The 11653-nt window shown below is 43.3% G+C and overlaps 1 protein-coding gene across 1 annotated transcript; it reads left to right on the plus strand.

Annotated features, from left to right (window-relative positions):
• Nucleotides 1-3436: 3436 nt before the first annotated feature.
• TMEM17 (transmembrane protein 17) lies at nt 3437-9039 on the plus strand. The gene is made up of 4 exons (XM_055714839.1): nt 3437-3694; nt 6529-6632; nt 6886-6999; nt 7412-9039. Exons 1-4 carry the CDS (start codon nt 3592-3594, stop codon nt 7751-7753), a joined length of 663 nt encoding a protein of 220 aa, XP_055570814.1. The 5' UTR covers nt 3437-3591; the 3' UTR covers nt 7754-9039.
• The last annotated feature ends 2614 nt before the right edge of the window (nt 9040-11653 follow it).

Genomic DNA, 11653 nt, shown 5'->3' on the forward strand with positions numbered 1-11653 from the left:
CATAGACACAAAGAAATGCAGCAACAAAATTCCTTTTCATTAAAAAAAGGAAAAGCCAAATACGGTGTCATCCCAAAAGCTGGACACTTACGCTATTTATACAGATGGTCATTGTAACCATTACAGCCACATGACAGTTAAATGTTTTGCCTTCTTGCACTCTTTACGCAAGAGATTTATATCCTTCTGTTACAGGAACCTCTGACTCTCAATGAAGATGCCCTGGTGTTCTGATCCTTGAAGTTGAAAGATTCTTTCCAGCTTGAAACCAGAGTAGGTGCTCTCCAACCCTCCCTGCAGAAAATCAGAATTCTGTTCATTAAACTGACACACAGGGGAAAAAGAAAAAGAAAAAAAAAAAAAAGAGTATGCCTCAGTCTAAAGAAAATTAAACAGAATTAGTAAAAACAAAGAGCATGTATTCCATCTTCAGGGAATATTTTAAGCATCTGTGTAGACAAAAATATTAAATAAAAGCATGCACAATTTTCTTTTGTAGGGACGTGTAGGATGCTTAGCCATCTGCTGAAAATGTAAGGCTGCCAAGTATCACAGATTCACACCCTGAGTCTGGAAATTGAGTTCACATGGCAAATCCATGCATTTCTTGTGGTGTCTGCATTCCACTGCCCTTTCCTTTACCTACTATTCAGTTTTACACTTCACTGACCGCTAAGCTGGATTGCTTCACAGTTTTTGAATGAGCAAAGCCCAATTTTGCAAAGTCCTACTGACTGCCACAGAGCTGCTGGCAGGATACCTGACTGTATGCTTGACAGGTTTTCAGGATTGGGGAACATAAGAAAAAAATCAAAGTGTTTGGGAGATCAGGGCCCCCGCTCAAAGCCACTGGCATCACGAAAAGGCATAACATTCTGCAGTTCAGAGAAAATTCTTCCATTCTAAAAAAGTAATCAAAAGGAAAAGCCTTACAGGCTGAACTTTTACAGGCCACCAGCTTACACTATGAAAAAAACCTGAGACTTCCATAAATATCTGACTAAACCCTGCCATACTTTTAATTCATATAAACTTGTCCTTTGTGTCTCATTAGCTGAGAGTATGGGACTAGTGCTTCCCTAATTTAAAGAGTGGTTAACTAGATCGGGACCAGCTCAACAACAGTAAGACTAGGTTTCAGGCAAATTTCATTTGGAAATCTTGCACAGATGCATCATCTTGCCGCTATCTATAGCGGAGGACTTTATTGTCAGATCTGCTAGATAGTGCAAAAGTCAGCACTGTAGTTGTTGAGCCCAACAGAAAACGTATTTCTAGCACCTACTGGCAACTCGCAAGGTAACAAATATAGACTGCACTTTTTAAAGTTCAGAAGCCTATCTAACATTAATGCTATTTTACGTAATGTTTCCTCAAATATAACAGTGATCTTTAAACTCTTCTATTATTTATTAGTTAGCCAATTATCAGGCATCTCACAGATTTTTATCCTTGAAACTGAAGTATACTTCTACTGCCTGCACAGCTCAGGGCTTTGAGGTCCACAGCTGGCTAGGACACAACAGGACATGTATGCCTATGACTGCAGCTTGCGTCGCTTTACCCCCCGACAAACAGGCTAGCTAGCGCAGGCATCACGGTCACTGGGCTGATCATGGGGGAAGCCTCACAGTTTAAGATAGTCAGGTCAGAAAGGGTGAAAAATACTCTGACTTGTTACCTTTGCCAAGTTATTTGCTTGTAGGGCTGTCTTGCCAGCAAGCCCGAGCTACCTAGTTCAAAGGTAAACCAGCTAGCACGGCTGAGCTGTTCTCATGGCTGTACAGACACATCTTGTATGACAAGAGCTACATTACCTCTTTTCTTTTACCTTGTTTTGATACTTTTTAAGGAGTACCTTTCACTGGGTGACTTGCCTGCCTGTGTATGTTCAAGATGTGCTGAATTACACGCCTTTTCTGTAGGTTTCAACATAAACTGCAAACAGCATTGCACAGGATTCAACTTTTCTTGTTCTGTCTTATCTCTAAAATAGGAATAACCCTCACCTGTATGTAAAACTTCATTTCCCAGGAGCACTTACAGAGCAAAGCCCGCTTCCCTCCCTGCCTTCTAAGGGGACATGCACAGCACCCCTTGAAATTCTGGGATATTTGTAATTCCTTCTCCCTTTCAATCTGCTGCCATTATTCATTTCTTCTGAAGGTCTTCAGGTTGTTTTTTTTAATGCAGATTCCTGCTGGCATACCCCTGTTAGGAGAAGCTCTTTGAAAAGTATCTGTCGTCAATACCACATCATTCACCCACTCGAAAGCCAAATGGATTTCTCAGGACTCCTGCTTGTTTAGCCATCTTTCTCTGTAGTTCTCCCACTGGGACAGAATGAAATTAAATTTAAACTAGGCCTTAAATTATTTAGTCAGAGATAATTGAGTTTGGGAAGTCATACTGGAGAATGGTCACCCAGGGAAGTAGCTAAATATGACTGGGGGGGAGCGGGGGAGGGAGTCGACATGTTGTATTAGGTACAGTAAAAATCACAAATGTTATCAGTTCTCATAGTAAAAGGAACAAGCTGCTTTTTCATTCTGGTTGCACAGAAAATAATTTCCTGCACAATCAAGAATGGCATCCTTTCTCCTCGGAAGGAATCAGGCTCTAAGGGAGCTGAAACGCCTGGGGAAGAGATTACCTCATCTTTAGGGGGACTACATTTTCCAAACAAAAGAAGAGGAAGCAGAACTTGGTTCTACGTTATTAACTTCCCTTGATTCCATGAGGGCCTCCTATAAGGGTGAAATGCTTACCAGACTAAAAAGGCTGTGTTGGTCTCAATGCTGCTTTTAACTTAAGAGAGTGACACAGACAGGATCCCTTGAGGAAAAGCTGTTTTCTCATGCAGTTATATCTGAATCCACAAAGTTATCACTTTAAGTAATAAAATACCTCTGTTAACGTTCATCTTATTTCACACCGCCTCCCTCTCTAGCCATCGTCAAGTGCCACCATTCCACTGAATTTACCCCAACAGACGCAGAGCTGTCATGCGACTGCTTTCCTTGGACCAGTATTTCAAATTACCTTTTCATTATTTATTATAATACATAAAAACGAAAACCCAAACCCTGCCCTAACAGACTGGGGGGATCCGCTCTGGTTAGAAAGGAACAAAATGACGCAGGATCTCAGGGAAGACGCTCCGGGCTGGCACACGCCAGCACCTCTGGGGCAAAAGGACGCTGTTTGGGGCGATTTTTTGGTCTTTCAGGGATGACGATCAGTGCCGGTCTGGCAGGGAAGCTGCACGCCGGCACAGCGACCGCGACAGGCAAACATGTCCTCCTCGGGGCACACACCTACACACGGCAGGTGCGTGAACGCACTTCTACGTGTGCGGAGCCGCGGTGCCCTCTCACGCACACAGCACAAATAAACGTGCTTTTACGTGGTACCCGCCATCACGGACCTCAGGGCTCGGCCCCCCTCGGCCCGCGGCCCGGTAACGCGGGCGCGCAGCAGGGGCCCCGCTCCGCCGCCCTCAGCGCGGGGAGGCCGGGCCGCGCCCCCTGAGGCGGCCGGCGGCATTCCCCGGCCGCGCCGCGCCTGCGCGCCCCGTCCCGCCGCGGCGGCATGTCGCTGCCCGAGCCCCTCAGGCGGCAGCTGGGCTCCTTCAGCCGCACCGTCTTCACCGACAGCCACCGCACCAGCCCGCACCACCCGCCTAGCCGCGCAGGTAACGCGCGGCGAGTGGCCGGCGATAAAAAATGGCGGCGGGCAGGGCTGGGAGCCGGCCGGCAGGGAAGATGGCGGCGCCGGGCGGCACCTGGCGGGCGGGCCGGGCGCTCCCGCCTCCCCGGGCCTGCCGGCTCCTACCCCGGCGGGCAGGGCGGCTGAGGCGGCGCGGGCCCGGCGTGTGGCCTGGGGTTGGGGGTTTTCCGGGGTTAAACTAAAGCGGCTGCGCCGTGACCCTGCGCCTTAAAACGTTAAACGGCCTCGGTTTCAGGGCGGGTGTGGAGAGCGTGGCATCCAGCTTTACAGCCTAGCAAGCGCGTTTGGGTAAAATAGCACAGACAGCAACCTGTTGTTACTCTGCCTGTTGTTACGCTGCCTGTGCCCAAATCGAAGTTTCTAGAGAGCACAGAAGAAAGAACTGAGCTCCTGTCTCAAGCCCAGCAGCCCTGCACGGTTAGGACACCGGGTGCTTAAAGCAGGTGTGCTAAGCTGGAGTTGGGTAGCAAAAAACTCAGGCTTGCCATATGCCAGCTTTGGCTTTATTTTTCCAGTTGTAACGAACCAGTTGTTCCTTCATCGCGTTGCTCGTGAAACTTGCAGGCCAGCGTGCCCGCTTCTCATACCTTTGGAGTGAGAGGAGTGGTGAAAATAAACAGTCTGGCTACACAGGGCGGGTATATTCACTTCAACTGATAAATCCGTCACAAGCTAATAAAATTGAGATAAAAGTGACATTTGGATTTAAGATAGGAGTACTCATTTTCTTTGTGTAGTTATACTGCTAACACTAACTCTTCATTTCATTTATCAAGTAACACAGAAATGTTTTTCTTAACTCCAGGAATAGCTTCTGTTTTTAGTCATTTCTTTCATTTCCTGTTATGGAAACTTCTATGTGAATATCCAACCCACCGAAACTAATTGCAGACATACCGTTAACTTCTTGGAGATCAGGATTTCAAAAGTTACATTTACACATGTGTACCTTAGTGAGCTGTTCTGCCATCAAATATCTGGCCGTTGCAATACTGTCTGGCTTTTCCATGAATTTTAGCAAGCCCAGAAAATAAGCATTACTTCAATGGACGGGTAGAAAGGGGAACTAAAATTGGCTTATATTGCTAAACATTAATCCAAAACACAGTCTTAAAACCTGAGCAGAAGTTACAAATACCAGTGGCTATGTCAATGAAGCTTTTAACATACCTAAAACATTGTCATCACAACTGAGCTCTTGGCTTCTCTGTTTTTAAGTAATATGGCCATGAACCATTAAATTTTTATCCAATACATATAGCGCAGAAACACAGTTGTAATTGGATGGTCATGGTTTTTGAAAGACAAAACAGCATTTTAGAATTGTGTCTCAGTGCCTGCCAAAGTCCCGGTGTTTAAGAGATGCATTCATTAGGACAGCTGGGACAATTTTAGATAGCGAAACTGGTTTTGAGGTACCTATAGATTTTTATGCCTTTGCAGATGTAAGAAAGTGTTGATGCTTAAAAAGGGATTATGAAAAAAAAAATAGTCTATATTGGTTGTCTTGCACCTTCCATTTCAATATAACAAAACCCTGCCCCTCACACCCTACCCTTAAGGTCTGCCCCAAGTCTGTTCCCAAATCCTCCTCCCTTCCCACCTAGTCTAGTAGCTACCATGAATACTTTTCCAACTGGCATATACCGAGTGTACCAGGCTGCCAATGTCTGGACTGGAAACAGGGATGTCAGACTGAGATGGAACAAAGATGGGTATGAGAGTGGTTGGAAGATGGGGAAAGAGAAAGCAATGACAGACGAGAGGTGGTTTTGAGGCAGGAGATGAGACAATGTAACCGTTTAGACTGATTTTCAATCAGATATCACCACTGTGACGGATGGGGCTTGAATACAAATCAGCAGGTCACAATGACTACTTTCTGAACTTGCTCAGGTAGTACCAAGGGAAGATGTGCCTACAGACTTCGTTTGGGGAAAGTGTAAGAAAGAAAGCTGTTGGTAATGGAAGTTATATCAGTTAGGATGCAATATCGGTTAACTAAAATATGACAGTAAAACTTCATCCATTAAAAATGAATGATTCCTTTAAAATGCCCTTTAATTTTTTTTCCTTTAAGTCTAATCTTGTACGTATATTGTAAAATGCTAAATACAGAATTTACTACCTCCATGTTAGAGTTGATTGTTTGCTTTTCTTTGCATTGTATGAATGTATTTTGTTCTCTCCAGATTTTAAAGGATAAGTTTTAGTTTGACACATATTTGAAATTGTTAGCTCTTAAGAACTGGAAGAATTACTGGCATCTTGCAATGATCCAAATACCTGCTTAAATAAAGATTGAAAATGAGAAGTGGGCAGTGCAAACCTGCTCTCTAGCAGTGAGTCCTTACTGAGGAGAGTCATCTACAAAATAACGATTATCTAGTATGTACTCGTTTAAACTGGCCATTCTCTTAGGAACAGCAGTGAAATAACCACTAGCTCTTTCTGCAGGGTCAGTGTACAGTGCTACCTGAGCTAAGCCTATCCGTCAGGTATTGTAGAGTAAGCCATAAGCTACTAGGTAATCAACACTCAGGCACTCGACTATATGAGTAAACGATAAATATTCTGTGTCCTGTGAATTAAAAGTTGCATTGGATTCCAGGAAATGGCATAACTCAAGACAGGGTAAGAAGTTTTTCTCTGGATATATAAAAATATTTTTCTTAACGTTTAATTTGACTGGGAAGTGTTAATGCCCTGCTTGAAGCTAAGACAGAGCAGTATCTTTCTGTCATATTTCTGGAAGTACGGAACAAACTAGGAGTGATAAAGACTTTTCTCTACCTACAGATAATGAAATAGTTTCCAGTTTGCCACTGCAGATGTCCCTCTATTTCAATGTTTATTTTTTCCCATTCTGGTGGCTCAGCACAGTCGTCATGCTCCATCTGAAGGTGAGTCCTGAAAGAAGGCAATGGTTTGCAAATGTAATAAGTTTCTGATCAAACACCTCCTAGTACTGAGATGGAGCTCACTGGAGCTAGGGGTTGTTGGGGAGTTCCTTGAAACTGGAGGTTCAAGAGTGTTTAAAAGCAGATACAACACTGTCAGCTTATAGTAGCAAACAGTGTCTTCATTTAATCACAAACTAAAAGAGCATGTTACGAAACAGCACAGCAGAAACTTTTACTCTTTCCTTCCCTCTAGTATCCGATCTTGTCAGATTACTACAAGTTCATCCTGGTCACAATCATGATCCTAGCCTCTCTAATAGAGGTCATTCGACTCTACCTGGGATACATGGGCAATCTGCAGGAGAAGGTATGTTACCGCAGGTACAGCTTTTTGTACCAGCAGGAGAGCTTTTTGGCGTTTAAATAAAAAGGTCTACCGGTTCATCTAAGAGATTTAAATTGAAGAGATGGTTATTCCTTTTAAGTTACAATGTGTGCATCCTCTATTCCCTTGGAACAGCTTCCACTTAATTTCGTGCATTCCGAGAAATTTTCCCTCAGAAGAGAGCCCACTCGCTACCTTAAACTGTTTTGTCAGGAAAAAAAATAATGGCTAAAACACTCATTATATGGAAATATTAAGCCACCTCACTCTGCCGCGTCACATTATGTGCTGGCTTTTGGAAAAATAAAAAAATACACACTTCCTCTTCACAAGATTTTGAATTTTTTCATCTTCAACTGCGAGTTTTTTAATAGGTGATGCCTTCCTATTATAGGTCCCTGAACTGGCTGGGTTTTGGCTCCTGAGCCTCCTCCTGCAGTTGCCTATAATTCTCTTCTTGCTGTTCAACGAAGGTCTGAGAATTCAGCCACTGGAACGAGCAGTCAATATGATCTTTGCCCTCTTCCTCACCTTCCAAGTCATTGCAGCCTTTGTCACCCTGAAAAGAATGGCAAACAAACTGGCAACTCAATTCCGCCTCCGTGAATTTGACCAGCTGAAGGATCATCCTGTGCCCGATTTTTACAGCCTGGGTAAAGAAGCGAGAGCAGTTCCCATGGCTGGCAGGGACCCCAGTGCTGGCTGGGGGTCACACACTGAGGGCCTGAGAAGCTAACAGGGGTGGGCCTCATGTTGCTGCAGCTCTGTTTCCATTTTGTTGGGTCATTCTTTACCTTCCTACATCAGAGATAAAAAAATAGATCTTGCTTAAGAGCCAACAGTGAACCTCAGAGACTGGAGCTCCACTCTGCGAGAAAAAAAACTCAAAGCCAATTCCATAACTGGCTTGAGTGGACTGTTTGTGGACTGTTACTGCACAGAGTACCAGAGTAGATTTGGTGGTGGTTGTTGGGTTGGTTTTTTTGTTTTTGTTTTTGTTTTTGTGTTTTGGTTTTTGTTTTTTTTACAAAATCTGGCATTTGGGAAAAACAAAAAACAAACCACAAAGAGAAGTCTTCTTTTTTCTCACTGTTTGCACAAAATTTTGTTTACAATAGATCTTCGATACACATTTTTGTTTGTGTTTTCTCTCTATTCTTCCAGATATGTTGCACATATTTAATGTCTGGTACCCCATTTAAGCCAAAGCATACCGCCCCCCCCCCCCCCAACACCACACCCCCCTCCAAAATCAACCCAAAACAACAAAGAACCCAAAAAAATCTAGGGGCCCAGAAAGAACAATGGTAAGACAGTGAACAAAGACTACAGTTTCTGAGATGGTCTTCCAGATAGTTGCAGCACTAGGAATTCCTTACTAATAAAGTAGGAATGGAACTTTAGAAGTATTCCTTCCTCAAAACTCCTGCGTTAATCTTCTTTGGCTTAGCTAGAGTTTTAACTATCAAGCCATTTAAACAGAGTGGTGCAATTTTCTCAAACAGAGGATTCAATAAGTCAGCAGTAACAAAATTACAGCCATTAAAAAAATTGGTTTATGTCACTGAAAGGCAGAGCCCGTTCTCACAAGCCAGGGCATATACCAAGGTTCTCTCATTCCTGTTACCTGCATTAGTGTCCTGACTATCTTCTCCAGTTTTGGTAATGGCTAAAAGTTCACTTTTTCTGTCAAGGAGGGATGAGGATCAAAAGTTAAGATACATTTTTCATCTGAATCCTTTGAGTCTTCAGCAGGGCAAGAGTCATCAGTTTTGAGACCTGGCACAAACATCCAAACTGCTCAAAGGAATGTAAAGAAGATGGATCTAATACGAAAAAGGCACAGTATGCTTCGAGCTGCTGCGTCGTTAAAGCTTATAGGACCTCCAGTGAAAAGATGGCATTAGCTTTGTTTTGTGCCAAAATGGCTTGTTTTCTTTTTAAGTCATGAGTGAATGCTAAAATTAATTCTACTAAATTTCCTTCTTTTTTTTTTTATAAAGCATATATTATCAGAGCACATACCCCTTTGTTTTTAAACAAACTACTAGCTTGGATTGGCTTTTGCACAGAAAAAGAGGATTTCTGTAAGAGTCCTTAGAGCATCTTTAATTAAATGTAATGTTTAATGTAAATGTAAAAGTTAATGTAAAACATTTAGAGCCTTGTACTCAGAGCTGATGAGAGAGACAGTGAGGTTTAAACAGAAGTTACATAACTTCAAGAATGCTTACAGCATTAGAAACTCCTTGTAAAAACATTCTTAACTGATGCGATGGGAACATTGCACATTTTTATGTCAACCACGATTACACTACTGGAGGGTGCCAAGGTCAGGGCTGATGAGCTTGGTAGGATCCATTGCAATAACGAATAACAGCATAATGGGTCCTGACAGGCCAGACAGGAACGTCAGATACCTTGGAGCAAACGTTCTCTGGTGACTGTGAACTGTAACTCGGATGCCTTAGTGCCTCAGTAGCCGTACAGCGCTGCCTCTTGCTGCCCACAGGCTGCCCTTCCTGGCCGCAGGTGTAGGCTAGGCCTCCAAGGAGCTCGCATCCACCGCTCAGAAAACTTGGAGAAACACAGGCTAACGACGCAGTATGGAAGCTGGGCGCTGCTAGTGTTCAGTGCCTTCCAATAGTTTGTCTGAGAGAACGTACAAGTTAAGGGAAGGCGGGATCTTTTCCATAGGTACGCCAGCTCTCTGGGTCTACCTTTGGTATCAGTGGCAGGACAGGCACTGGGGCAGCTTAGAAGAGACACTGGGGCAGTGGCCATCCCTCCTGCTCTGGTGCAGCTTGCCTGTTCTTATTAAAAGCCTGCTGTGGTAGGAAAGCACACTGAAATGGTACTGTAAGCCAAGCTGAGGAGGTGGATCACCTGTAGTAATCCAGTCTCTTGCCTTAACTAGGAAGTGGGATATCCTTTGGTTTTCTTTCCTGTATCACCTTAAAAAGTTTAAAACTTAAACTCTTTTGCGAGATTAAGAGGGTAATGGGTGGGAAGGTTTTTAAACACCAAACACATCAAATACAACGTAAAGCTGAAAAAAGTCAAATCATCATACACCGATGCTGGCAACAAGGAACTGGCCTCCAGGCTAAGGCCATGAGATAGGATTCTAAATCCTTGCTTTTAGTGATAAGGAGGTCACGCACTTGGAAGATCAGATTGCTACCCAAGACAGTCATCAGGAGCCAAAGATACAGGGACACGGCTCTCTGGGGGGGTGGAGTGAACACATCCACGAGGCAATACAGGAAACAATTCAGAGAAACAGTGTTAGAAATAGTTGCCTGGAAATGCTTAAGGTAGAAACCAGCCTGTGACGTACAGCTTCAGCGACATATTTGATAAACTGAAGCTCTCTGCATTCTCTCTGCTCAGGCTTCCTAGCAGACATGCTAGCCTATTTTTAATTTCCTCATTACCATCTTAAACATTTAACTATGAAGAAAGCCTGCAAGCACCTAGAACTCAGTTCGGTGCCTACAGCTGTGAGTTTTTCTGTGAGTTTTCCACCCCTCATATATCCAGAGGCAAGAGAAGGAGACTACAGTAGCACTCAAGAAAACAACAGTAAATGGAGAATCACACCAAAACTTTCCTTCACTTTCCAAATTTCACAAGAACTGGCGACATGTCAAACAAGCAGAAAATTCAGTAGTCACTTGTAACAGTCAAGTTTCAGACACATAAAAGCAAACTTCAGGGCAGGAAATTTCAGGGGGGGTGAGGGGGGGAAGAATCAAGTGAAATACATGAGAAGAAAAGGGAAAAATACTACAGGAGGTACTTGCACAATAAGTACAAATTAGAAAATAAATGGAGGAACTTCTTAGCATCAAGAGCAAAGCAGCAATAATGGCATTAATATTTTAAAGGAAAACATAAAGCTTGGTTTGTTTGTAGCAGAGAAATTCAGGAATAATTGCCAGAACAGACTGGAAGCAGTGAAAGGCGAGAACTTTGAAGGAGCGCAGCAGGAGAGCTAACAGTCCTCCATGAATCCTCTCCTGTTACTCAGGATAGCTGTGAGCCGGGCTGTTGTCCTGTAACAGGAAGAATATTCTCATCTTGCAGTGCGAAGTATTCACGAGTGGAACATGAGAATTTAAGATCCAGCAAAGCACGTTTGGGGAGTGAGGGGAGTTGGTGTTACACACCACGCAGAATAGATGGAAACAAAGGTGAACGGAGGGAACTCAAGAATGTTGAAAACCGGTGGAAATTCATTGAGCAGCGTCTAGACAGTTTTGAATGCGAGCTGTATGATAGCAGCTTTTTGCCACATAAGGGTTTGCGCAGAGAAAATATCTCATGATGACCCAGACAGGTCCCAATAGCTCTCCTCCATTCACGAGTAAGATCTTTGAATGGCAAAAATCTACATGCAGAACTCTGTCATTTTATTTCACCAAGTTTACTGTTAGGAAAGGCCAACAGCCATTTTTAAAGGAAATTTGCATTAACACATTTCCTTTAACTGAAGAAAAGAAATGAGGAATAGGCATATTATCTTAATATGTTTTTTTATGTTACTGATCAATTTGGAGATGAGTATTTTATGTTCAAGGGCATAGTTGCAGAGTTGTTAATACCTGAGCTCAGTATGTGTTCCTTGTCTGAA

Source organism: Falco cherrug, chromosome 6 (assembly GCF_023634085.1).
Source record: "Falco cherrug isolate bFalChe1 chromosome 6, bFalChe1.pri, whole genome shotgun sequence".
Taxonomy (NCBI): Eukaryota; Metazoa; Chordata; class Aves; order Falconiformes; family Falconidae; genus Falco; species Falco cherrug.